Below are 27341 nucleotides of genomic sequence, written 5' to 3'. Positions count from 1 at the left end.
ATTAATAGTAGTCCTTTTACATCAAGCTTTACCATAAATATACCTCTATCATGTTTTTTTTCGTTATACGGAAAGAACAATAAATATAAGTAGAAAAGTAAATAAATAAGTAAATAAGTAAATAAATAAATAAATAAATAAATAAATAAATAAATTGACTATTTAAAAGTTTTCTCAAGTTTCTTTATATCATCAAATAAATCCAATAAAGTAGCAGAAGACCATGCTTGTGTAGGGCAAGAATGATGACATTCTGCACCATCTGCATTAGTAAGTTCAGGTAATCCTGCCCATGGACTTGTTTCAATGATTTTACGATGCGGTAAAAGGTGTTGTGTTATATCATAGATCGTTTCATGAGGCTATTTATAAAATTTAATCCAAATATTAGAAATAATATAAAAAAATTTATTATACTTTCAATACAACGTACACTTTCTTTCCCTTTTCCAGCACGAATATCAAAATATAAATAAGCACGAAGGAAATATCCAGTACACCATAGCCATTCCTATACAAAATAAGTTGGGACTAGTTAATACCAAATTTCTCTAGAAACCATATTGAAGAAATACTTACAGGTCCCTGATGATAATTCCATCCTTTAGCTATTGACTTATCGTCACTATCATTGTTGTTATCATAAATACCACGATATGCCCAATCTTTAGGATCTAATGAACGCATACCCAATGGGCCAGCAAGCACTTCACGAGCTGTATTTAAGGCTTGCAATGCGTGCTGATTATCAAATAATTCCGGAGCCTGAAATTTATGAAAGTTTACGTAAGTAAAAGAACAAAATGTATTGTTATTTAAAAGTGTTGTACTCACCACTACCATCGCAATAGGGAAATTTGGTCTTAATTGGTAATCTCCATAATGATTTGAAGCCTTGTATGTGTCTTTATATATTCCTCTACGATTTACCGATTTTGTATTTAACTCATATTTCGAATCATCAACTTGATCTAAAATAAAATCGGTAATCATAAATAATTGAATGTAAAAAAAAAAATTTCTTTTTTTTTTTGCTTACCAAGAGGAATATAGAAACATTTTTCGAATGATTGTTGAATTAAATCATTCCATTCAGAGAACTTAATGTGTCGATTTTCTATAAATATAAAATCGTTAAATTATTATCATCTTTTTATATACCTTTCCTCAATTTCAAAAATTACCTCCCAGTTCAACTCCTTTCCAAGGGTAATGTCCTTTTTCACTTAATTCAGTAAGCCATCTCAAAGTGGACTTCAACATCCCGATAATTTCAACTGCAGCACCGTTTCTAGGTGTTGCTGGTAATCCTTTGTTACCAGCTTTTTCAGATTCACCCATTTTATCCATCCATGTACCACAGTTAAATTCGTTACCACCAAATAATAGCCCAGTCCCCCAATCTACTTGAATATCAATTTGAAATCCCTTCTCTGTCATAGCATGATCCAAATTGGGACCTGCATTCCATTCTTTGAAATGAATTCCTTTAGCGTGTCTTTCTAAGATTTCTTGAATAATCTCTAATATAGTGCTCTCATATTTATAAGCCAAAGGATCATCCGCTTCAACAAATTCATCATTCTTCGGAAATCTTCGAATAACAGATGTCTTAAGAAATTCTAATCCTTCAGGTGAGAATTTACAATATTCTTGAATTGATTGAAGAAACCACCATGAAGCATCACGACAATTATACCTCGGACGACGGGCAGCATCCAATAAGTTTGGAATTAATCCATGTTTGAGTACACTAGCAAATCCAATTATATGTCTTCTTGCCGCTTCAAAATTTCCGGTAGTAATAAATAAACCACGTAACGAAATAAAAACATCACGCCCCCAACATCTCATATGCCTGTAAGTAAAATGGGGTAAACCAGCAGCCATTGATGGGCCAATTTTTGTAGGGTGTAGACCAGTTGAAAGTACTGTACCATACATCTGTACAGAACATAATGCAAGTGATTGAATAAATGGTCCCCCTTCGTATACAAAAGGTGATGATTGTTTTAAAACTCTTTTTGTAGCAGCTTCATAAGCTGTTTTTATTACAAGTGCAAAATATTTAGGAATTAGGAAATTTGGTGCAGTTTTAATTGCATCAAACCTTTCTTTGTACCAATTAATCAATTTTTGAAGTCTTGGTGAAATTTCCAAATACCTAATAATAAATTAATCTAATTTTACGATTATAGAATTTTAATTAAACTTATATAATAATTTCATACCTTTCGAGTCGGTTTGTCACATAATCTAAAGCCCAATGACCTTCACGTAAATTAGAACTAAATGGGTGACCCAAATCATTATGTTTCATAACCTGACTCAACACTGACATGAAACCTTCTAAGCCACAATATGGAAGATCTCCATACCCAGGAATATTATAAACACTGTGACCGGGCGTAACATCATTTTCTTCTCCACCACATCGATGTAAAACTATATTCAAATCAACTAAATCCAACTCTCGAAAAGGTTCTTCAACATCTGATGTCAAAAATTCATCCAATCCATTGTGTTGTTTATCTACCCACGTTTTCAATAACATGACACTACCTGGTGGAAATTCTTTCGGCAAAGTTACTTCTGTATAATAACCTTGATCATCAGAAATTTTACGCAAATTAGGACCGTTAAGCGATTCAAGGGAAGCAGAAAGTCCGATAAGATGGTCTTTACGTGGAGTAAATTTACGAGAATGTACTTTTAAAGTTGTAGAAAAAACTAATTCTGTCCTAGTTCCTCTCAGTTTTATAGGAGATATAAAAGATGCTATTAAAGAAAAATTATAATATTAATTAATAAACTAATGAAATAATAAACTAATGAAATAATAAACTAATGAAATAGTAAACTTACAGTTTGTTGAGAATGCACAATGTACAATTAATAAATAACCTTTGTGAGTATGAGGATGTACCCTATGCACACTAATATACTAAATAAAAAAAAAAATAATAAATAATTTTAGTTGAAAATTGCAAATAATGGGCGCGTCAGTTAACAGGGGAATTTGCTCTTTAACCAAATTCGAGGTTTTTTATGTAAATCACGCATGCAATTACAAATGATATAGTGATCGGCACATAAACAAAATGATCAACCCCTTTTTTAACCGACATCTGACGCATGTCATTATTACAAAATACTGACATCATTTTCAAGATGCACATGAGTTTCTATATATCCATCTAAAGTCATTTCGGTATGTAAGTGTTGCAACACTTTCTTAACTAATATTAAAAAAATTTAAATTTATTATTGATTCATAAATTAAATATGATCAAAAGATAACTCATTAAAATTACCTCTGCCAATACCGATATCTAATGGTTTTTCGTATAATGCGTAAGGTCTGGTTTCTTTGACTAAATCTACAAGTTCAGGATAAACTTCATCGTATCCCTTAACACTACCAGTAGCACATGAACTCATGGCTACAAGAGCACCATTTGACAAAGTATCTTCTGCAATACGTTTTTGATGGGGTGTTTCATTGTCGTGAGAACAATCCATGAAAAGAGCATGTGGTTTTGATCCTGAAAGGGGTGTAACAAGACATTGAACGTCTGATTCTCCATCCAGATCTTTACACATAGACACGCTAGTGAGACACTCAGTGTCCATAGAACCTTCAATATAAATAAATATATGATTATTAACATAACTTAAATATTGGAATTGAGAAAAATCATGTTTAAATATAATATTTACCGACAGGCTTTCCTCCATGACGATGTACCAAACGACTTAATTCACGCGGATCCCACGCTTGCATAGCTTCTCTGATAAGCGAATTTATTCCAATACTTCTCACAAACTTGATATCCGTTTCTTCTGAACCTGTGAATAATTCAGCAACTACGTACATATCTGGACGTACTCGACGTGCTTCATCAAGAAGGTATTGTGCAACGTGAATTGGTGTAGAATGACAATTATCAATTCTTACACCATGGAATAATTTAGCAAGCTGCACGGTATACTTTGTCATATGGTCCCATAGCCACGGAGAATCATCCTTTGAAAGAGGGGATAAATTTTAGGATTACTTGGATTTATAAAAATTTAAGTTAAGGTGTAATTATAATAACATACTCTACTTTTTCCATAACGTAACTTCACACAATCCCCCCATACAATAACTTCTCTTCGTAAATAAGCAAAAGATCCATTGCTTGCAAAGTCCTGTAATGGATTTGCATTCCATATCCAACCATTATTTACAACAGCCAATGCACCTTTTGGATGTTTCTTTGTGATCTCATTTAACGGAATTCGTGTGAAATATCGTTCAACAATTGGGACTCTAAACAAAAGAGAAATTATAAATGAATATCCCTTTTTTAACAAAAAAATAATTAATTAATTAAACAAATTTAATATTTACTTTCTACCGATTTCACCTTGTTTAGGTCCGTGGGGATCAAGCTTCAAGTATTTGGCTCTATTCCATAAGTTATCAAGTATAGCAATGACATCATCATCATACAATACATAGAAAGGTAGATTAATTTCATTAATGAATTTCTCAAATTTATCGACTAGTACTGATCTTTCATCCAATTTCTCTTCCAATTTCTGTTTCTCCTCGATCTTTATACCTGATTTATCTTCAACCAAATTAACAGGATTTGTCTTTTCAATACCTTCCTTTTCATTACCGTTTATCTCAACATCTGTTTTGTTTGAAATTGACTTTTCAGCTGAAGTACTCGATTTTTCGTCTATTATCAAACCACCAAGTGATACCTCATCATCTTCGTTAGCGTCGGTCTTACCAACATCATCAATAGATTTATTTATTATTTCTGATTCAATTAAACCGAGAATAAATGAAATAGAACTTTCGTAATTTATCTTTTTATAAAATCTTTGACCAAAAGCTCCTTTAAAATAAAGAGCATTATCCGCTAATAATTTTGCTTGTTCTTTAAATGATAGAGAAGAATAATCAATGTCCTTTCTGGAAGATGGCCATGGCTTGTTTAATGCTTCCTTAAACTCATTCACAGCTTCTTTAACATCTATGACGTAAAACTCCCATAAACGAATTTTATTTAACACATGTTCTTTGACACCTTCAATAATTAATTCCAAATCTTGTTCATTATTCATTCTAGTTGGAAATCCCAACTTAGAAAGATTAGATGAGTATTCAAGTAAAGCAGTATCAAGTTCAAAGGCGGGAGTTAAATGAGGTGAATTAATTAAATTATATCCTACGAAAAAAAAACATACAATATAAATAAAATAGTCAAATGGTATGATAATCAAATGTACGTACCAGCTTCCGGATGTTCTTGAAGCCATCCACAATTACTAGCAGTATGATTCCAAACAACATCAGAAAGACTAAAAAGTTTATATTCATGTTCAATTTTGTTTAATGTTTTTTTTACAATTTCGATTTTTTCATCGGGACCCTTCGAACGATCTTCAGGTTCGAATAAATCATTCGAGAATGATAATTGATCGTAGATGGAATAAGGAGAATTGGATTCACCACGTACTTGCATTGGTACAAAATGAATCATATTATATCCAAGATCAGATATAGCTTTCATGTGAGTGTCCCATTCAGAAAACCTTCCAAGGAGTTTTGGCAGAACTGATTGAATAACCAAACCATCAATAGGAATCGGAGTAGTTGGTTCTGAGGAAATTAATTCGGGTGTAAATATCCGACGTCGTGTACCGACATGTAACAACGGATCGACCACAAAATGACTTTTGGTAGAAGATTTTATCAAATTTGAATTTAATTCCTTATATTCTACATAAAATTCAAAAGCACCTGGTCTTTGAATGGTAATGTCAATATTAAGAGGTTTCGTAAATTCAATCGGAAATCTATTCGTAAATTTAATTAAAAAAAGATCATTAAAAAGAAAGTAAAGAAGTTTGTGAAAAAGATGAATTTTAATAAAAATGATATTTACCTTTTTGAATGAAATTTGTTTCTATCGAATTCAGAACTAAAATTAAAGTAAAATTAAAATTCAAAAATAAGAAATTTATTAATTCTTATGATCTATAATTATGTACCCATCTATCGGATAGTTTGTATAAAGAATTCCTCTATGGGAAGCAAATGATCCTGCACGAATATTAAATCGTAATATATAAGGATTAATAGGAGGTGGGAGCCTTATGAAACTTTTATCGTTACTAAGTGATCCATCAGCTTCTAATTCAAGCCGATAAGCATTAATCATTGTAGTATTTCTTTCGGGCATTTGCATATACTTTGGATATTTTGGAAAGTTCAATTTCAAAAGATCAAATAGATCTGGATCCTTGACCCCTTTTTATATAAATTGAGAACGTGACAAAAGTGGAAAGTGGGAGGGATCAACAGATGTGCGTAAATGAATAATAATAATATAAAGGATTTGTTCATTATTCGGTCATCGTTTTTCTTTCTGAAATTTCATGTGCATATCTTATCATTTTTTTAACAAATATGATGAAATCAAAAATAATTTTTCGAAACATCTACAATAAATTCACTAAATTCTCATGTGAAAAAGGTATAAAATTTTATCCATTTTATCACGGATCATATCATAATATATCGATTCGATGTTTTACAAAAAAAATTGAGGACAATGTTATTGAAGAATTAAAAAAACGAGGTTTGATTAACGCGTTGACGAGGTTACATTTATTTTTATCTCGAAAAATTATTTCTACATTAGATAATGAACATTTGATTGATGATTCCTTTTTTGTGTTGTTTTGTTTTTGTTTGGAAAAAGTTCCGATATCATAAATCGAGTGAAAAATCAAACGACTATCTATTGTGGCGTAGACCCTACTGCGCCAAGTCTACACTTGGGAAATTTGTTAACTTTAATCGGATTATTACATTTTAATGTTCGTGGACATCGCACTATTGCTTTGGTTTGTTTTTATTTTTACTTTTCTTATTTTATTTTATTTTGCTGATCTTCTGTAGTTTTCCAATCATTATTACCATTCCAATTATTTATTTATCCTGATTGCGTCTCTTTATTAATTGATAAATCAGATAGGAGGAGCGACTGGCTCAATAGGCGATCCATCCGGACGCAATACTGAGCGCCAGCCTCTATCATTTTCAATGATTGAGAAAAATGCTAATGCGATTGATAATCAAATTCGAAAAATTTTTATTAATGGAAAAAAGTATGCGTTACGACGTGGATTTAAAATAAGAGATGAATTAGATGTGATAATTTTAAATAACTTGAAATGGTTTCAGAAAATGTCTGCACTGGAACTATTAAATGATATTGGAAGATATGCGCGTGTTGGAACAATGATGGCTAGAGATAGGTAAGCCAATCGTTTGTTCTTATCGAGTTTAGAGAAATTAAATTAAAATTTTTTTTTATTAGTGTTAAGTTAAGGATGGAAAATACTGGAGGAATAAGTTTTACGGAATTCTCATATCAATTATTACAGGCATACGATTTTTGGCATCTGCATCATTATCATCAATGTCAAATTCAGGTAAAGTCACTTATTACGTCTTATGTAATTAATTAATTATTTGCTAATTTTTGTGCAAGTTAGGAGGAAGTGATCAATGGGGAAATATTACCGCGGGAATCGATTTAATTCATAAAAAGAAAACAGATTCTATAAAAACGACAACAGAAAGCTTGGAAACAACTGAAAATACTAATGCTTTTGGTATTACGATACCTTTACTGTTAACATCAACTGGAGAAAAATTCGGTAAATCTGCAGGAAATGCAATTTGGTTAGATGATAAGATGACTAGCCCCTACGAATTTTATCAGGTTTTAGTGTTTCTAAGAAAAAAAAATATTTAATTAATTCTTAAAATTAATATACTAGCTTTATTTTCCTAGTATTTCATGAAACTAGCTGATGCTGATGTAGAAAAATATCTTCGTATGTTCACAATATTAAGCATGGAAGAAATTGATCAAATTGTGAAAACTCATATGGTGAATATTATTCATTTGAACATAAAGTCAGATATCGCATTGACTTTGTAATAATAAAATTAATTAAATTTTATTAGAAATCTCCAGAAGAACGTAAAGGGCAGGAAAAGTTAGCTTCGGAGATAACAGAATTTGTGCATGGAGGTATAAAATAACAATGACATCTTTTTAATTTGTATTTTTTCTCTATTAACAAATAAATTTTTTTTTTCTTCTCCAATATTATTATAGTCGCTGGACTACAAAAAGCGCAATTGGCTACTAGAGTATTATTCGGAGATTCACTAGAAAATATACGCGGACATGATTTAATTGAAGCATTTTTGCATGATTCACAAAGACTAACTCCAATTCATCGTAATGAAATTGTAAATCGAACGATTGATCGTGTTGCTGTTGCAGCTGGTGCATGTAAATCAAGAAATGAAGCAAATAAATTGATAAAAGTAGGAGGACTTTATTTAAATAATCAAAGAGTAATTGAACCTCATCATAAAGTAATTGAAGATGATTTATTAGATGGGGTTGTTTGTGTGATAAGAACAGGTAAAAGTAATTACCATTTAATACAAGTTATTGATTGAATAATATAATATGATTAATAGACATAATTAAATAAAATTAATCTAAATTGAACCTAAAATTCCGGGTTGTTTGCTGACTCTTTCCACTTTTGCATTTCTTAAATGATACACTTTTCTCACTTCTCTAAAATGTTTTAAAAAATCATCAACTTCTAATTCTCCATCTAAAAATGATTTTGCCATTTGCTCACTCAAGTCATCTGACTGTTGAGTTTCAGATTTTAATTTTGTTATAAGAATTGATGGTGAAAATCTCTATAAAAGTAGATATTCTTTTCTTTAGGTTAAATTCTTAGATTTTTTTTTTTAAAAGGATTTAATAATGAATACCTTTAAAACTTCCTGTTGAACTTTAAGTTTTTCTTCAAAATTTGAATAAATTTCTTTCAAACCTTTTTCTTGTCCATCAACACTATTACGTAATTTGATTAATTCTTCTTCTTGAGATAATATTTTTCCTTTTATAAAATGATAGAAATAACGGTTTATTAAACAAATTAAATGAATATAAATATTTTAAATTATTGTACTTACTTGCCAGATTCTCATTTCCCATTCTCATCTCATCTTGTAAATTTTTCATATTTCGAACTTGTTCCACATTCTCCATAAATGTATCAAATATCACATCACTATTTAATAGATCTTCTAATTCTTCTTTACTATACACAAAAATAATCTTTTACTATTAATTAATTAATTGACTGATAAAATAATTAATAAAAAAAAAAACTTTTGTTCTTTTTCTTTTCTACCTTTTATTCAATAATATTGGAAGTTCTTGATTTATTACAAGTTGTTTTTCTGTTAAATTATTTGCATAAATAGGGGTAATTTGAGATGGAAGTTGCGTCATTTTTGTTAAAGAAAGAATGAAAAATTCTTCGATCGATCCTCCGGGTGTATTATAAATATATTATAAAATCACGTGAGATAATTTCATACTGATACAGAATTATGGTAACTTTGACCAGCATTATATACAAAAAGTTAGAATACGACTGCTAAGCCAAGTATAAAAGGTAGGAAGGTCACTCAACTTCTTGATCAAAAGTTTTCGTCTTGCAAGTTTATAGCCGTTTTCAAAAGGTTTGTGATCCAAGCGCAAACCACAATTTATGAGAAATCACAAGATTTCCCAGATTTTCCTCTTTTTTTTTATGATTGCGTGCGTCAGATATCTTGACTGGCTTAAATTATGGGACCATTTCCGGACCATCATCTACAATAGAGAATTGCTTGGTCATCATAACCTCGTAGAAATGATATGCAATGGATAAGCCCCCAAAAGACAGGGTGAATAGGTTGAGTGAGCTGATCTTTGGGAATTTGCGCCAAGCCTCCGAAATTGACCTTAAACTAACTGCTTTTGAAAAGCTAACGAATAACAATGAAACAGGTGAGTACAAGTAAAAAGTTAGTATTGTTAATAAGAAAAGCCAAGTTTTCGTTATTAATCCATTCTAAAAATAAAACAAAATTTTTCTCACGAGATCTTCTCTAAAACTAACCGTTTTTGAGAATATAACAATGAAAAGCGGGATTGCAGGTCCCGATAAAAAAGATTTCTAAAGAATCAAAGAATCTCCAATTAAAATTAAATAAGTATTTCTCTATCTGCAACAGGAATACACAAACCTTATATCACGGGTTTGACTTAAAAGTACAAATTTGGCATATAAAAGTGAATACCCTTTAACCCATACTTGTTTATTCTTATCAGTAAAAAAAATCATGAGTAACAAAACTTCAAGTAAATAAATAACATATAATTATTTTTTTTTTATTTTTTTATTTTTTCATTGTTTATATAACAGGTTTATTAATTTTAATTCGTTATAAAAAGATTCTAGAGAAAACGATTCTAAAAATACCAATATAAATAATGACTCAAAAAATACCAATAGATTGATAATAGAAAATAGATTAAGAATTAGAACTTCCGATGGAAAAGCTTATGAAGTTGATAGATGGTGTCCACATTCCAATTCAGATTTAGCTTCAAGGGTAACGTCACTAACAAATTGCAATTTAGTTATACTTTCAATTAACTTTAAAAGCAAATTAATCATATTAAATCTTATTTTATTTATTTATTTAAATACCTAAAAGGGAGTTATCCTCGGTTCAAAACTTATTTGTACAAAACATAACTGGGCTTTTTCTCTGGATCAAGGTGGGAAATGTACATCTGCTGACGCAACAATTAACGCTTGTTTAATTAACGATTGGTAATGATATCGTCATATAAAAACATATAAGAATATATATATTTATTTATTGAAAATCATTTATATTGTTATAAATAACAAAAATGTACAACATTCCAAATGTAACATGTAACGTAGTCTTTCCCGGGTTATATTTAAAATAGTGCTGATTGTTCTAAATTTGTGATGCCATTATGCCAAGTGACGCAAAAAAAAAAAATATATGAAAACCCGAATTTGGTATATTTCAAAATCAATATAAACTTACGGAAAATTGACGTAAAATCATTTGAATGTTTATGCAGTGTGATTTTTTTTATGCCAAGAACGGCCAAGATTTAAAAGAGTATCATTTGCGCCATAATGGCAATAATATTAATAAGTGAAAATTTTCTTCAGTAAAAGTATATAAATGAGTCATTCTTTCCTCTGAAAAATCAAGTGCGAAAAAAAATTATTTTTTTTTTAAAAAAAAAAAGTAGTTCAATAATAATAAATTAATCACACTAAAAAAATTATGTATAAACAAATGATTAGTAAATCAAACATATTGCTAATTTTAACGAGCTTATTCGGAATATTATTTCCATTAAGTATTAATGCTCAGAATAATGATCCCACTTTTGGAATAGGAGAACAAAATGGGAATCTAACACCACATGCAATTGTTACTGGTGTTATTTTAATTGTTACTGGTATAATTTTCTGTTTTTTTGGCAGGAGAGTTTATCGGCTTACATTGTTCTTGATCGGATTTTACGTTGGCAGTAAGTACTAAAATAAATTTAATATCTCATTAAAAAATTAAAATAAGATTAATAATTTACTTACTGGTATTTGTTATTAAATAGCAATAATCGCTTGGGTTGCCATCTCTAATGCAGGAGGATTCAATGGCACAGCAAGTCAAACTATCCTTCTCGTAGTTTCGCTCGCAATTGGTTTCGTTGTTGGTTTAATTTTCATGTGTTGTGCAACACTAGCAGTCTGGCTTTTAGGTGCACTCGCCGGTTATACCTTCGCGCTATTCATTTTATCATGGAGATCTGATGGTTTAATTCATAACAATGCTGGAAGAATTGTATTTATTGTAGCACTAACAATACTTGGTCTGTTATTGGCTTGTTTCTTCAAGAATACTCTTATCATATTAGCAACAGCATTTATTGGTGCTTATGCTATAATTTTGGGTATTGATTTATTCGCAAGAACCGGTTTTGCTCAATCTGTTAGAGCGTTCTTGGATAAAAATAATGATACTCCTTATACTACAAATACAAAGATTTATCTTATGCTTGCTGGCATGCTTGGTTTCTTTATCGTTGGTTCATTATTCCAATTTAGATATCATAGAAATAGTCATTTTGGTCCTGGTGATGGTTCAGTTCGTCCTGAATCTGGAAAAAAGAGATTCCAATTACCATGGAGAAATCGTAACGCAGTTTAAATGAAAATAATTACACATTTAATTTAAAAAGTTAGAAAAAAAAAAGTGATAATGGACACTAAAGTATTTAAAATAAATTAATCTAATAACACTAAGTGTTATCAGTGTATCTTACATAGGATAATCTTTTACTACTTAATTTCTATATAATCTTACCACATTTTATACCGTATCTATATATTTTATTATAAAATAAGTTTATTCCATTTGTAATATATAAATAAAAAGAATATCTTTATTGATTTATTATAAATCTAAGTATTGTATCTTTTTAACTTCGTGATGAAATTATAAACTACTACTATATTTTTATTTCTTACGTTCAACAGGTTTTTTTAAAAAAAATTCGACTGCAAAAGATTATTGCCTTCTAATTGTTGTTTACAATTGTTAATTATAAGCTTTTTTTTACTTTACAATATTTATAAATAATACTACTCTCCGAAATTAACACCATTGCTGTTCCCATAATTCTTTAATCTTATCAGAATGATCCTTAGCATAATGCTTTTTACGTTCACAATCTGTTAAATATGATTTTTGACAATATTCACAATCAATCCATTCCCCTTGTTTACCATTTTCATGGCAAAACTTTCGATGTTTCTTTAAATACCATTTTGATACAAAGAAACGTTGACATTTCGCACACTGTACCATTGCTTTTCCGTTTCTCTTTCTATGATCCAATATATTTTTTCCATGATGACCGTGATTAATTCGAAGATGAGACATTAATGAACGATATTCTTTGAATCTTTGTGTACAAGAAGGTACAGTACATTTATAACGATATTTCGAGTTAAATGGTTCTTCGTATGTTTTTGGTGCATCATATAAATATTCATCAAATTTTATTGAATTTAAGTGAGGAGATGAAGTTGGAGAAGAACGTGGTGAAGTTGACGGTGAAGGAACGGTTATCTTTCTATTTGAATTATTGCTTGAAACACAATCTTGCAAGGATTGAGAGGAATCAGAAATATCCGGTGATTTTGTATCTAAAATCAAAGGATTCTGTGATTCTTTTTGAGAAAGAGTCTCTTGTTCAATTTTTGGAAGAATAAATTCTTCTGTTGTAATCGAGCAGCAGGTATTATTCTCGATTTCAAGTTTAACATCAACAAACTCATCAGTAACATTTTCATATTTACAAATAGATATATGTTTCTGAGGTGATAAATGAGATGTTTGAATTTGTTGCACATTATTCATCGCGTTATTATCAGCAGAAACATTATCATGATAATTGCCTTCAATTGATTCTACAAACGCTTCATAATCAAATGAATTAATTTCACGCCAAAGATCTGCAAGATGAGGATTACCGCCAGTAATAAAAGATTCTGCTCTTTCTCTTTCATTGTTGTTTGACGCATCTTTGATTTCACAAGATAACTGTTCTCGATTTTCATGTGGTTGTAGTTGTGGTTGTGAATGTAAGGAGTAAGTCCTGGAGGATGTAAATTGGCCTCTCACATTACAATAATGATTATGTCCGGATATGACAAAAGGTGGTAACACAAGGGTGTTTGGAACAAGAAGCACGTCACAAGCCGGAGATGTATTTACTGTGAGAAAAGATGGGATAAAAAATTCATTTATTTGCCCTCTCGTCAGATTATGATAACCAGCCCAACCAGATGAAATTAGTCGATATGAGATAGGATGACCTTCATTCGTATGTCTAACGTGAATAAAGTCTTTATGATGATATTGCATATTTTTTTTTTGTTTTTTTTTTAAAAAAAAAAGGTAAAATGTCAACAAAAGTGAATAAAAACAATAAAAACTTTATTAGGCGTGAAAAAGGTTGATATTTATATTAAATCATTCATTTATATATATATCCAATTAAAAGACAGAGTAATTGTTTACCTCACTAAATAAAAAATAGTCTACTGTTAAGCTCATAGATGAATTTTCATAATGTTTTAATGTTTATAACAATTAATCTCAGCTCTGATCGAACACTCATTACGTGTTACTCCTTTAATGCGGTAATCAAAATAATTGTGAAATAACAAACTATTACTGATGTTTTTTTACTATAACAAGCTTTGTTTAAAAGAAGTAAAAGAAGTAAAATTTTTTTTAAGTCAATATTATTTCAAATTTTCATATGAACCCATGAACTATTGTTATTGGTAAGAATTTTTCTTAAAATCTATTGTTCGCCGATAAAAAATAAATAATAAATAATTAATAGATGTACATATTTAGTTATCAATGTCTCATTGTTTTTGTTATAAGACTTATAATTTCCTTTATTCAATAATTAAATAATAGAAATCATTAGTCTCCTTTTTTATTTGATTTAACGATAAATTTTAATTTTACAAATTACAAGAAAACCGTTTTTATTTATTATATTATACGTGTAAGAATAAGTAGATGCAATAAATATGTTAATATTTTTTTATTTTTAAAAAAAAGACATAAATAAGATGCTTATGTTAAAAATACATATTAATTAACACATATTTAAAATAAATTATATATTATATATGATATATATATTTTTTTAACTAATAAATGATTGTTTATAAATGTTTTTCTGTTAGACTTTCTTATCATCCCTATAATATTGATTTGATTCCCCTCTTAATTCATCGTTTTTGTGATCACCATAAGCGGGGGGAATTTCGTTAGAAGTTCCTGCATGATTATCATCATGAAAGGGATCTTTACCCTTATCTTTATTCATTGGACGCGGAGGTGTTGATGGGGAAGTGTACTGCTGTTGATATTGTGGTTGATAATTTGGTTGGTAATTTGGTTTATCTTGTGATTGGTGGTGATATTGTGATTGTGGTTGATTATTTGACATTGGTGGTGTATTATTATCTGAATTAATTATTATTTTCTGGGGACGTGTTCCATGTTTTCCGTGTGTTCCATACGTTCCATACGTTCCATGCGTTCCATGTTTTCCATGAGTTTCATGCGTTCCATGCGTTCCATGTGCTGGGTCATCCCGGTATTTATAAATTACGTAAAATGCATGGAATAATCCCGGAAGCCACCCTATAATCGTAAAATCGTAAATATATTTATACAATTCCGAAATAATAAAATTTGGAATAATTAATTACCTAGGATTGTTAAAAGAATATTGAGCCAAAAATCACCACGAAAACCTCTTTTCATTAATACTCCCAAAGGAGGAAGCAATATACTAATAAGTAAAGCAAAAATATCGTAAGAACTATATTCTGCCATTTTTGTTAATTTATTGATTTGAAATATATATATTTTTTTTTCTACAATTCGAATAAATCGCAACAAAAACACCTATTTATATTTTTTTAAAAAAAAACGCCAATATAGACTAAGTTAAAATACGTAATATTATCATCATTATTTTATGATGTAATTTATACAATATTATTACAATATCAATATTAGTTAGTAAAATTCGGCAATTTTTTTTTTTTTGGCCAAGATTTTCTTGGAAACTTCCGCAGCCGCAGTAATTTATTATCACATGATTTGATTATTAAAAAAGAAAATCGCCAACTGAAAAACATAAAGAAGCAGAGAAGTATTCATTTTATTAATATTTTACATTTACTGAAAACCATCAGGTTTGTAGCTTCCGTTCAAGAAATTAATCAACTTTACTTTGCAGCACTTCATGAGTTTTTCTGTCGCCTTAGAACCAATTATTTCGGTCGGGAACGATAAGTTAGGCTTTTTATAAGGCTCCTCCGAATGGATATATAAAAGTTTACGTGCGAATTTAGGGCGATCGAAAAAATTCTCATCAATCTCGTCAAGTATTTGTTGAAAATTTCTCCTCTCCAAGATAGACCGAGGAATTCCTCCACACTGACTCCCATACAATTCCCAAAGCGTCCTTTCCTCAAGATCACTGAAGATCTTATCCTTGCATGACTTGATCTCCGTCCAAGACCAAACTGGAATGTACCGTTTTTTCAACTCACGGCACATGTCAAAAATTAAGCTCTTGTCATTATATCGGAACGAAGTAGAACAGAGCATAATTTTTCTAAAGCTTATGTTTTCCTCATCATCCTCAAGGTCATCCGTGATGTACCATACCTTTCCTGAAAAACTTCTGAGTTCATTCATAGAAATGATTGAAGCATCTTCCTTACAGAAGAGGATTGGTGGTTTGTTAGCCTTGTGGTATATAGCCATTTCGTTTCGTTGTGCAATCAGATGAAGTAAGTAGAAGCAAAAAAAGGTTTTTCCAACTCCTGGATCGCCAATTATACGCCAACGCCCATAGTTATTGTCATTAAGGATGGCACGACCCAAGATGTTGTAGCATTTACGGATAAACAGAATAGAACCTTGGGTTATATCGCCTAGAAAGTAGACATCCTTGGACAGCTGAATGAAATTATTCTCATCATTAATCTTTATGTTTTTTAAATCCTTCCAAAACTCTCTCACAGCTTGGCCTGGCTCTGCACGGTACGAGTAAAGACTACGTGCTTCAATTGTTAAATGCAGATCATGTGATTAATAAATATAAACATCTGTACTAAAAAAAATAAACCATCTTCTTTTATTACTCATAATCAATAACAATCAATGTTACTAACCAAATGACACAGATTGGTGTTTGACAATTATGTGAATATACTCATAGAGAGGCTGATCCGGGAAATATTTTACAATCGTTCTTGATGAATTTAAGCTCTCTCCTTCAAGTTTCGTGACATCGATCTCACTCCCTCTGAGCATGCTCAGCTTTTCATTTTTTTCAATAGTAGAGATTTCAACTTTCAAGAGATCAAGCTGGTCAGCATCAATATTGCGAAATGTGTTTTGTTTTTTATCTTTGATCTTATCCTTAAGCTTGCTGATAGATTCATTTATTCTAATATCGACTTCAAAAGTTCTCTCGTCGGGAGAGTCACCCAAAACCAGGCAACACAGCTTGATAGTATTCATGACAAGAGATTTTTTTTGTTGCAAGTTTAACGAGTAAAAAAAATTCAAATACCAATTTTTATTTTTTTATTGCGTGAACATTTAATAAAATTGACACACATCATATCACCATAACTTGCTATAACTAATGTAGAAATATTTAAATGACTAAATAATTTTCATTGATGAGATTTAACTAATAAATTTTCGTTGATTTAAAATGATATTTAGCAGATAGGCTATGAAACTATGGTAAAAACATTTTATTTACAATAGGTAAAAAAAATCTCGGCCTTGGCCTTTTTCTTTTTAATATTTCTTTTACTAGCTAACAATTATTGGTATATCGAATATAATTTCTACAAAATCACACAATTAATCACAATATCTGTCTGATGTATTTTTACCTTTGTGAAGTTTTAGTTAACTATGTAATTATGGTAATTATGTTTATACGCATAAATATGTTAATTTTGTTAATTTGTGATCCGCAAGACGCAAGTCACATAATTTTTGGTGCAACTTACATAGTAAAGCACAATATACCAATAATTATATCATAAAAATATTTCATTTGGCTATATTTTGTTAAAAGTCCGGTAAATTTTTTAACACTAAAAACTATTTTCCTAATAGCTGAAATTTGAATTTGAAAATTAAAAATTGGAAATTTTTAAGGATAACTTATCTAGTGACCATAAAAAGATGAAATTTAGCTCATCGGATTCGCCTTGTCAAGACGCATCTAATGGTGGTAATTTCATGTCTTTAGGCCAAGTTATTGCATTTTTCCTACGCAATGTCAGATTCTCTATTATTAGAAGAAATATATATGCATTTATCTCAAATTATATTTGAATTTGTAGTTGATTCTTAGATCACGGATTAAATTTATTAAAATTGTTTGGATTTCTATTTCATTAGTTATTGGATGGGGAATAGAGATATCGGTCGAAGATCGATATCCCTCACATCCAATAACTGACAGTCAATAGGAATACTACGGTGACACAATAGGAATTAATGCTATCGATACTGATTTTGTCATTAACCCATACTGTATGAGTTTCGATCAAGTTACAATAGATGTTATTAACTAGTAATTTTTCAAATGCATTTATTAGATCCAAACTCCTATTGTCATAATGTTTTATCCTTATCTACGTGTATTTTCTTCTTTTTATGTTTATCTTTGCCATCATTTTTGTAATTACTATACTTTCTAGTCTCGTTTCTATATTCTCTAGTTTCTTTTCTATCATATTCCTTACTTTTTTTGTTCTTTTTTTTCTTTTTTCTTTCTTTTTATTGATTTATCATTACTAGAATTATTATCATTATCATTAACTAACAAATCAACATTCATTTCATAATTAATTTTCCTTTTTTTATTAGTATTTGTTGACTTTGAAGAATTGTCGGATATTTTTATGTCTTGCTCATCATTCATACTAAAACTAGGTCGTTCGTCAATATCATCGTTAGTCTTATTATCATAGTTCGCTAGAAATCATTTAATACATTAATTAATAAAAAAAAATCACATTTTACTAAATAAATAATAATAAAATTACTATAAATGTTTTTTTTTTAAGACTTACCTAGACCATCGCTCCTAATTCCTGAAATCCTTAATCCTTTCATTTTTTGAGCAAAATATTCGTGAGAGCTTATTCCATTGACCTTAGTTATAATATCAACTTTTCCTATTTCATCTTTAAAATTTTCCGCACCAGATTCTTCATTAAAACCGGATGATATTGTAATATCTTTTGTTGTACTAACACTTCCCGTGTTGATACAATCATTGATAGAATCTTTACTTGATTTTATACCAAAAATTTCATTTAATCTATCGGAATTTTGTACAGCTGCTTTTTTACTTTTAAGAAATTTAGCTCGATGCCTATAATTTATTATATATTATATAATAATAATTTTTTTTTATTAGCATTAAAGATGCATTTTTTAAATAAATCAGATTTTTTATCTATTTACTTACGCCATACGAATTGTATATAAACTTCTAGAATTACTAATATTATTAACCGTTGATAAAGATGAAGATGGTTGTAAATTAGATATTGATATTATATCCTTATCCTTATTCTTAACCCCATTTTCTTTTTTCTTTTTTTTCTTTTTCTTGGACTCAACTTTATCAATTTTCGGTTTATCATCGATATTGTATTGTTCACTCACTCTCCCATTTTTTTCTTTCTCATCACTTTCTTCTACCTTCTCTGTTGTTTGAATTTTATCATTTAAACCTTTAAGTAATTTATCAAATGCACTAGAATTATCTAACCAATTATCAATGGATTTCTTTGTAGCTCCAATACCAAGATTATCTTGTTTGAATGAAGGTTTAATATATTCTTTTTCTCCATCTTCATTTATACCTAATCCTTTTCCCGGTGACCAACCCATTTTTGATAACATTTTATAACCAAATTGAGTTTTGTCTAATTTAAAGTAGAAATAGTGTAAACGCATTTAGAATTACTATCCAATTTAAATTAGATAAATTAAAACCAAATTAAATTAAAATTACTGAAAGATTATCATTACCATTACTCCATGTCAAATTCCTAGGATCAGCAGGTATCCTTTGTTTTATCTTCGGTCCTGCTAAACCCATCTTAACAATAATTTTATTAAAAATATCTTTTAGCTCGTAATCCAAAAAAAAAAATCTATCGATCTATCATGTGAACATTTTGCGCATTGCACATGATCAGAATCTAATTCATGATCGACATGATCGACATAATCAACCTATAATAATTGTATATCTATTAATCTCATAAGAATTTGGAAAGAAACGGACGAATAGTACATTTTCGAGGACAAATTATTCAATTAAGGGCGTGATTTCGTCGTTACTCTGAACGTTTCTTTATCTGCCTGAAGTTTCAAGAAATTCTATAGCGTGGCACGTTCTCGGGAACAAAGAACAAATAATTAATAACATAGCACATAGACATATAATGAAATAATTACTTTTATATATATTAACTATTGGAAATATTATAAATTAATATATTATTCTTGGAACTATTTCATCAATTACAGCTAACCCTTTTTTAGTAGGTCTTAATCCACCATTTTGTATCTCTTCATCAAAATCATTTAAAATCCATCCTTTATTATGCTCAATATTATTATTCTCCCAAATTAAAAAACCATCTTTAATAAACCTATTAACTTGATCCATATTTAAATACTTTATATAAAGATATTTATGAAATATATATTAATAATTTTATCATCAAGACATCTGAAAATAAGTAATTTAATTTATGAAAATTACCTCTTCTAATTCTTGACCTTGTGAATATTTTTTAAATCTTATTCTTGGTATTCCAATTCTTGTACGCAATCCAAATAATATAAGTTCCTAGTTAATAAATAAAAATTAAATTATTACAAAAACAAAATAAACAATAAATCTTACTTATTAATAAAACTTACATTCTTAATATCCTCTAAATTCATTTGTTCATATTTTGCTATACTAATAAAATATATAATTAAAAATCAAATAAATTAAATTACTATAATAATTTATTTACCCTTCTCCAGTTTCTTCACATTGTTTCATCCAATTTTCAGGATATAATCTCTATTAATATAAAAATAATGAATTAATATAAAACTCAGATAAATAATCAAATAAATATTTAAATAAATAACAAACCCTAATAGTTCTATATCTCATTTTATTTTTTGGATCTGTTAATCTCCCATGAGCTCCAGGTCCAATACCTATAAAAAGGATAATTAAAACAAGTATTTCCTTTAATAAATATATCCTTTTAATAATAATACCTAAATAATCTAATCCACTCCAATATCCATAATTATGTTTACTGTATTTTTCATTTCTTTGAAAATTTGATACCTCATATTGTTGAAATCCATATAACTTTGTAATATCTAGTGTAATGTTATATAAATCTGCTAAATTATCAAATGAGGGTTTCTTAAATTTTCCTTTAATAAAATCTTTATATAATCTATAAAAGTTTTTTTAAAATTATTAATGAAATTAATAAATTATGCAGTAAACAAAATTATGACTTACGGTGTTCCTTTTTTGATTGTAAGTTCATATAAAGAAATATGATCTGATGCTATCTCTAATGCATTCTAGTTTTTATTTAAGTATATATATAAATATTTTAATTATATTCCTTCTAACAGCAGAATAAATAATTTAATACCTTCAATTCAACTTTCCAATCATCAACAGTTTGTCCTTCTCTACCAAACATTAAATCAAAAGTAACATTTTCTCTAAAAATTTTAATAGATTCTTTTATTGCACTAATGGCTTCTTTTGATGTATGATCTCTACCTAATCTTTTTAATTCCATATCATTAAGAGATTGTAAACCAAGTGACAATCTATTTATTCCTATTGAATGAAAATTTTGTAATTTTCCCGTTTCTGTTGACTAAAGAAAATTTTAAGTAAAAATACACTAAGTATTTTACTAAAAGAATCTATAAAAATATGTACCGTCGGATTTCCCTATATTAAAGAATTTAAAATGATTTCGAATTTTACTTTCTTGATGTAAAATTAACAGTATCGACAGTATCTTACCTCCATAGTTATTTCAGTGTTAGAAGGTAATATGAATTCATTAGCAATTGTATTTAAAATTGCTTCAAAAGTAGATGGCTATAAATAATAAAAGAAAATTAAACGAAATTTAAAATTTTAAAAAAATAATTATAGTAACTTACCAATGCTAAACCTAAAATCATTTGGGCATAAAATTATAAAATTGTAAATAAGCAATATTGTAAATTGATTTATCTATCTTTTAATAAAAAGAATACCACTCACTTGGTGTGCCTCCTAAACGATTAATATTTATAAAAAAAGTTAAAACATTAATAAATGAAAAAAAGAGAAATTAATAATCTATTCTACCTCCAAAATAAATACTATGAATGATTCTCCCTTTCATATCATGTTTTTGTACATAATCCTTTATTTCAGAAATTAAAGAATTTTTCATTCGTTCATGATCAGGTTTTGGGTTAATATACTTATTAAAATTACAATAAGTACATTTACTAAACATATATGTATAAATTTTAATACGTACAGCAAAATTAATAAAAAATTAAAGATACAAGCAAATTTACCTTTTACAAAATGGCCAATGAATATAAATCATTAATGGTTGTTTTAAAAGATAAGATTTATGATCTATTGCTAATTTATAAATTTTTAATAAATATGGAATATAATCCATTATAATTCAAAATCATGATTTACCTGTTGAAGAAAAGCTTAAGTTCCCCTTAAAAAGAATCTTGGATAAAAAAACATTTTGACACAATTTAAACGAAATAGTCATAAATAATTTATAAACTGATTTAGACTTTTATGGTTAGTAATATCGTTCTTAATCTGTACAATTAAAATCGATCGAATTCACAAAATTCACAAAGATAAAATATTATCCGATATGATAATCCAATAGTTGTATTTATAGGAATTTGTCAAATTATGACATATCCAAGTGTTTTTGTGCATCTTTTATTTCATGTGACGATTGTGACGAGGTCATTGTTGAATGAATAATATTGTAGTAATAATGGCTCCCCTATGTAATTTTAATTTCAGCCGGGTTCAACTTATAGTGCCGGCCAGAGTTAAGTGTTTGGAAAGCTCATACAAGTATTTTTAGATGTGGCTGAAAAAATTTGTCGCACAAAAAGAATGACAGCCTCAAATTTTGGTTAGTTAAAATAGAATTTACCCTTAAATATTGCAAATCAGAACTTTTGATCTACATCATTTAAATATTTTAGAAAGTTATTGTTACTTAAAATGATTTCAACTTTCACACAACGACGTAAGATAGCATTGTAAAAGTAATGTTACGCAATATATTTATGCCGCATCTAACTGTCTTACCACGTGATAGATTAGAAAGTCCACAATGACACTTTTTTCCACCTAACCTATTTTAGGATTCCTCAGAATGACAAGGTGAACAATAATTAGATATAAAAAATTTAATATTGGGCCTCTTTTACCAAACGGGTTTAGTACTTATAGACACTCCGTTAAAAACTTTTGTAACTTTTGATTCGTGACTGACAGCTCTTTGCGTTAGTTACAGTTCACCATCGTTATACTCGTTATTCGGTATATCTGAAAGTCCTTTCGTACTCTCCGTCCGATTTTTTTTTAAAAAAAAAGGGCTCGAAAATAAATGAAAAGAGTTAAATCTCATTTTCATTCTTTACTAGATTTTTCAAAGTACCCTTTTCTTTTGCTTTTATTTCAAGTATCCTCGTTGCTACTCATCTCTTAAATCAAAATTTCATGAAATATAATTTAATTTCGACTAAGGACTTAATCTCGTCAGAATCTCCGAATGTTCTTTATGAAAATAATGCAAGAATAGTATTCCCATCGCCAATTTCAACAGATTCTTTATCATCATCACCAAATTTGCGGTGTTCAAATTCATCTTTGAAGTTGCAATCCAATTTTATCTCAAAGGATTACTGGTTCTCATTTCCAACTTCAATGCATACTTCATATTTAAATTTTACATACTCATCTATTTGGAGCTCTTTGAAATTACCAGCTGCTTCTCATAATTCGATTTTATCTCAAAACTTACCTGCTTCTTCACCAGTATGGTGGTCTTTTCCGTATTTCAAATATATGATCGCAAAAGATAATCGAAGGGTGAACTTTGGTCCTATTACTCAAATCTTATTTGATGGTTCATTGTCTTTTCCAAATCCAGAGCAATATTATTGCTCTTTGTTCCTTCATCCAGAATTATTGGAACGACAAAGACAAGAGGAAGCTAACGCAGAAGCAGCAGCAGCAATAATAGATAATGATAAGCCCGATATAGATATACATGCAAAATGGGCCGATTTTGCAACTGAAATTATCTGGCAAATGTTGCCAAAATTACCACGAAGAGAAAAATCGTCAAGTAATAATGAAAATTTCAAAGAATTTAAAGAGTTTGGCTATAAGGTAGGTAATTGTTATATTATATCATACTTTTTTAAATATCAAAATCTAAAATTTATTTATTTATTTATTTATTATTATTTTAATAATAATAAAAGCTTATAAAATCTACAGATTGTTTGGGCCCTGTTATAGTAATAATGCTTAAATACGTTCAAAGGATTATATTGAGTGGTAAAGATTTTGATATATACCCTTATGAACCTGAATTTGTCCTGCTTGTAGTTGGATTGATATTGTCACATAAATGGCTCGAAGATTCTACATATTCCAACAAATCATGGGCCGAAATGTCAGGAATACCGTTAGAGTTGCTAGGCAATATGGAACGGGATTTCTTGTATATTTTAGACAATTCTATCTACATTAGCGAGGAAGAATATAATCGATGGCTCGAGTTCTTACTCAATTATCAATATGTAGATAATAATGTTCATATACAAGGAACAAACAACTGCTCTTGGCCCAGAGTGAACTTTCAGTCAGCTGTTGGAGCTGTGAACACTGAATTGAATAAAAAAAAGTTGGAAGTCGATTTCAGTACTATAATTGACTTGATCACAGATGATCTGGAGAGTCTGTGTAATGAAAGTTCTCCTTTAAATTGTCCATTAACTCCAAAAGATAATTCTTTACTCGCACCAACATCGAAAGATTTTTTTAATACTTATAACAACATTATTAATACGAGGTGGTGAGCGGTGACTTATAGATGAGTCGGTGATTAGGATATATATACATGCATATATATATTTTTTTATCGTTATTCATAGAACCTTTTTTTATACGGTTTATTTTTCTTTTATTATATATATATATTTTTTTTTAAAAAAAAAAAAATTAGAAAAGAGAGTTAACAATGGGATTTTTTTTTTATGATATATATAGAATTCATAGTATTCTTTCTACAAATATATTTAGATAAGATAGGAAAGGAGGGGATTATTATTTCCCAAGTATAACGAAAAATTTAATGACGAATTTTTAATGACGAAATTATAATGACGAATTTTAATGACGAATTTAACGACGAATTTTACCTTAACAAGTAAATTCAAATTTTTCTAAAATAGTTCTTTGTTGATAAAGTATTAATATGTATTACGCTGTTTTATTACTTTGTACTTATATGAGGATTTTTTGGTTTAAGATCAAAACATTTATTACTGTAAATATTCCGAAAAAAAAAATAAAAGATTGCAAATAATTAAATAATTATTTGTTTGTTTAATAATTAAATTTGTTAGGTTTAGTAGGTTTAGTATTAGGTTAGGTAAGGACAGAAGTAGGTGTGTAACAATGTCACGGGGAGCATAATGAAAAAGACAAAAATTGAACAACAACTGCTTCGACTCGGGTTCGAACCGAGGACATTAAGCGTGTAAAGCTTACGTGATAACCACTACACTATCGAAGCCATTGTTTTGCTTACTCATTTAATTAATTTTTCTTGATGATTTTTAACTCTATCAAATATTTTTTTTTAATGTACTCTATCAAATATTTTAAATTTCACATGACATTTAAAAAAAATATTTAAAATTTTAAGTCTAATTAATTAATTTATAAAGTACAAATAATTTGTTCGTCAAATTTAATTTATTTAACACCATTAGTTTTTTTTTTTCGAGAAACAAAATATACACATAAATTTAAAATACATCTTATAAAAAGAATTTTTATTTATTGAGCAGTAGAAGTTGATGGCTTCTTTTTCTTTTCTGCCTCAGCCTCTTTTTCCTTTTCAATTTCACTAACGATAGCTTCAACTTCTTCGATTTCCAAATTCTTTCAGTAAAAGGGTTCGAGAATTAGAACATTAAATTAATAATTTTTTAAAAATGTGTCATTTTAGTCATTTTAACTAACCTTGACCACACTATCACTTGTCATAACTGCTATCTCGATATTCTTCGCTCCGGTTTGTACCACCTAAAATAGGAAACATAATATTAACTGATTAAGATCATAGATTAGTTGCAATAATTTATATGTAATAAAGAACTTACTTCCAAAAGAGATTTAACCGCTAATTTGATGGATTCTTCTTTTGTCAAACCTTCTTTATAATTCTTTTCCAAAAATTCACGAACAGTTTTTGAACTTCTACCAATTGCATTCGCCTAAACAAAATTATAAAGAAATGTTTCATTTTTAACATGTATCATAAATGCGTGTGGTACTGTTAGATAATTTTATGACAGATTTCCAAATTTACCTTCCATGCAGAATATATACCCGATGGGTCGGTTTGATAAAGTCTTGGTACTTTGTCATTTGCATCAAATCCAATAATAAGTGTTGAAATTCCAAAAGGCCGAACACCACCACTTTGTGTGTATTTCTAAAATAAAAAATATTATAATAATCAAACCCTTTTGATTTAATCTTCTAATCGTTTACATACCTGTTGAATTCCAGCAATGTATCGCGTGATATACTCTACTGAAACGGGATCTTCCACAGTGAGTCTATGACTTTGACATTCTATTCTAGCTTTATTAACAAGAACTCTTGCATCCGCACTAAGACCTAGCAAAAGATATTCAAAAAATAAATCATTCATTCAATTATAAAAAATTTGAAACAAAAAATGATCAAATAATAATACCAGCAAAGGCCATGCATACATGGTCATCAAGGGTGACAATCTTACGCACAGTTCTAGGATCTTGTAATTTAAGAACAGACTTTTTCTCCACACCAAGAACTACACAATCTTCACCTCGGATTCCAACCTACACATATTGATACAAATAGAAGTTAACATGATTTTTTTTTCCTTGATAGATTTTCATAAATTGTAACGCGACTCTTGGAGCCTCTTTCCATTAAAGAATTATTCAGAATGAATCGTATTCATTTATTTTTGTCAATACATACCGCACACGTTCCTTTTCTCACTGCTTCTAAAGCATATTCGACTTGAAATAAGTGACCGTCCGGTGAAAAGACAGTCAACGCTATCAAAATTCATCAAAATATTATTAGTTTAACTTCTGGCTTTGTAAAAAAAGTTATCTTATAATATTAGGGAAGCATACCGCGATCATAAGAGCCAGCCATAATGTTTTAGGAATACAATACGAATGTAAATTAGTTGAAATTTTGAAATACGTGAAAAAAATCTCCATCATTGATATAAAAGCACGTGCTAAAGATGACGAACCAACAATCGTAGTACGTAACAACTATAAATCA

General features: G+C 29.0%; 11 protein-coding genes across 12 annotated transcripts; 4 read left to right on the top strand and 7 right to left on the bottom strand.

Annotated features, from left to right (window-relative positions):
- Positions 1-158: 158 nt before the first annotated feature.
- Positions 159-6245, bottom strand: OCT59_010389 (uncharacterized protein; the record flags this gene model as incomplete). The annotated part of the gene is made up of 16 exons (XM_066132977.1): positions 159-362; positions 434-511; positions 580-765; positions 835-971; positions 1040-1117; positions 1185-2164; positions 2232-2778; positions 2866-2944; positions 3160-3239; positions 3315-3638; positions 3721-4027; positions 4105-4315; positions 4397-5228; positions 5294-5859; positions 5949-5984; positions 6055-6245. 16 exons carry the CDS (start codon positions 6243-6245, stop codon positions 159-161), a joined length of 4836 nt encoding a protein of 1611 aa, XP_066000570.1.
- Positions 6246-6472: 227 nt separating this feature from the next.
- OCT59_010388 (uncharacterized protein) lies at positions 6473-8606 on the top strand (the record flags this gene model as incomplete). The annotated part of the gene is made up of 8 exons (XM_066132976.1): positions 6473-6644; positions 6821-6912; positions 7040-7326; positions 7389-7503; positions 7563-7796; positions 7869-7967; positions 8045-8111; positions 8199-8606. The coding sequence occupies 8 exons, from the start codon at positions 6473-6475 to the stop codon at positions 8549-8551; spliced, it is 1419 nt and encodes a 472-aa protein (XP_066000569.1). The 3' UTR covers positions 8552-8606.
- Positions 8404-9688, bottom strand: OCT59_010387 (uncharacterized protein). The gene is made up of 4 exons (XM_025317916.2): positions 9307-9688; positions 9086-9213; positions 8882-9009; positions 8404-8806 (listed from the first exon to the last, which is right to left on the bottom strand). Exons 1-4 carry the CDS (start codon positions 9405-9407, stop codon positions 8594-8596), a joined length of 570 nt encoding a protein of 189 aa, XP_025177275.1. The 5' UTR covers positions 9408-9688; the 3' UTR covers positions 8404-8593.
- A 597-nt stretch (positions 9689-10285) lies between these two features.
- OCT59_010386 (uncharacterized protein) lies at positions 10286-10969 on the top strand (the record flags this gene model as incomplete). The annotated part of the gene is made up of 3 exons (XM_025317915.2): positions 10286-10304; positions 10398-10558; positions 10664-10969. The coding sequence occupies 3 exons, from the start codon at positions 10286-10288 to the stop codon at positions 10784-10786; spliced, it is 303 nt and encodes a 100-aa protein (XP_025177274.1). The 3' UTR covers positions 10787-10969.
- Positions 10970-11200: 231 nt separating this feature from the next.
- Positions 11201-12479, top strand: OCT59_010385 (uncharacterized protein). Its single transcript, XM_025317914.2, has 2 exons — positions 11201-11528; positions 11613-12479. Exons 1-2 carry the CDS (start codon positions 11279-11281, stop codon positions 12206-12208), a joined length of 846 nt encoding a protein of 281 aa, XP_025177273.1. The 5' UTR covers positions 11201-11278; the 3' UTR covers positions 12209-12479.
- A 1977-nt stretch (positions 12480-14456) lies between these two features.
- OCT59_010384 (uncharacterized protein) lies at positions 14457-15475 on the bottom strand. Its single transcript, XM_025317913.2, has 2 exons — positions 15304-15475; positions 14457-15235 (listed from the first exon to the last, which is right to left on the bottom strand). Exons 1-2 carry the CDS (start codon positions 15428-15430, stop codon positions 14769-14771), a joined length of 594 nt encoding a protein of 197 aa, XP_025177271.1. The 5' UTR covers positions 15431-15475; the 3' UTR covers positions 14457-14768.
- Positions 15476-15778: 303 nt separating this feature from the next.
- On the bottom strand, positions 15779-17134 carry OCT59_010383 (uncharacterized protein; the record flags this gene model as incomplete). Of its 2 annotated transcripts, XM_025326197.1 has the most annotated exons (2): positions 15779-16671; positions 16783-17134. In XM_025326197.1, the coding sequence occupies 2 exons, from the start codon at positions 17132-17134 to the stop codon at positions 15779-15781; spliced, it is 1245 nt and encodes a 414-aa protein (XP_025177270.1). The 2 variants fall into 2 exon arrangements, with proteins under 2 accessions (XP_025177270.1, XP_066000568.1); XM_066132975.1 differs by lacking the exon at positions 16783-17134 and having other exon boundaries at positions 15779-16372.
- An 856-nt stretch (positions 17135-17990) lies between these two features.
- On the bottom strand, positions 17991-19799 carry OCT59_010382 (uncharacterized protein). Its single transcript, XM_066132974.1, has 4 exons — positions 19685-19799; positions 19116-19578; positions 18715-19019; positions 17991-18616 (listed from the first exon to the last, which is right to left on the bottom strand). Exons 1-4 carry the CDS (start codon positions 19752-19754, stop codon positions 18381-18383), a joined length of 1074 nt encoding a protein of 357 aa, XP_066000567.1. The 5' UTR covers positions 19755-19799; the 3' UTR covers positions 17991-18380.
- Positions 19800-20150: 351 nt separating this feature from the next.
- OCT59_010381 (uncharacterized protein) lies at positions 20151-22491 on the bottom strand (the record flags this gene model as incomplete). The annotated part of the gene is made up of 15 exons (XM_066132973.1): positions 20151-20339; positions 20427-20513; positions 20588-20630; positions 20689-20738; positions 20814-20881; positions 20945-21132; positions 21201-21265; positions 21340-21573; positions 21639-21650; positions 21726-21803; positions 21869-21879; positions 21972-21983; positions 22059-22204; positions 22277-22346; positions 22410-22491. 15 exons carry the CDS (start codon positions 22489-22491, stop codon positions 20151-20153), a joined length of 1335 nt encoding a protein of 444 aa, XP_066000566.1.
- A 977-nt stretch (positions 22492-23468) lies between these two features.
- OCT59_010380 (uncharacterized protein) lies at positions 23469-25376 on the top strand (the record flags this gene model as incomplete). The annotated part of the gene is made up of 2 exons (XM_066132972.1): positions 23469-24143; positions 24239-25376. 2 exons carry the CDS (start codon positions 23469-23471, stop codon positions 24836-24838), a joined length of 1275 nt encoding a protein of 424 aa, XP_066000565.1. The 3' UTR covers positions 24839-25376.
- A 249-nt stretch (positions 25377-25625) lies between these two features.
- On the bottom strand, positions 25626-27272 carry OCT59_010379 (phenylacrylic acid decarboxylase). Its single transcript, XM_025317911.2, has 8 exons — positions 27185-27272; positions 27024-27103; positions 26752-26878; positions 26548-26672; positions 26359-26484; positions 26150-26263; positions 26010-26072; positions 25626-25928 (listed from the first exon to the last, which is right to left on the bottom strand). The coding sequence occupies exons 1-8, from the start codon at positions 27204-27206 to the stop codon at positions 25824-25826; spliced, it is 762 nt and encodes a 253-aa protein (XP_025177267.1). The 5' UTR covers positions 27207-27272; the 3' UTR covers positions 25626-25823.
- Between the last annotated feature and the right edge of the window lie 69 nt (positions 27273-27341).

The sequence above is a fragment of the Rhizophagus irregularis genome, chromosome 18 (genome assembly GCF_026210795.1).
Source record: "Rhizophagus irregularis chromosome 18, complete sequence".
NCBI classification, from domain to species: domain Eukaryota; kingdom Fungi; phylum Glomeromycota; class Glomeromycetes; order Glomerales; family Glomeraceae; genus Rhizophagus; species Rhizophagus irregularis.
Note: the sequence above shows the minus strand (reverse complement) of the source record. Positions and strands in the feature narration are given on the sequence as shown.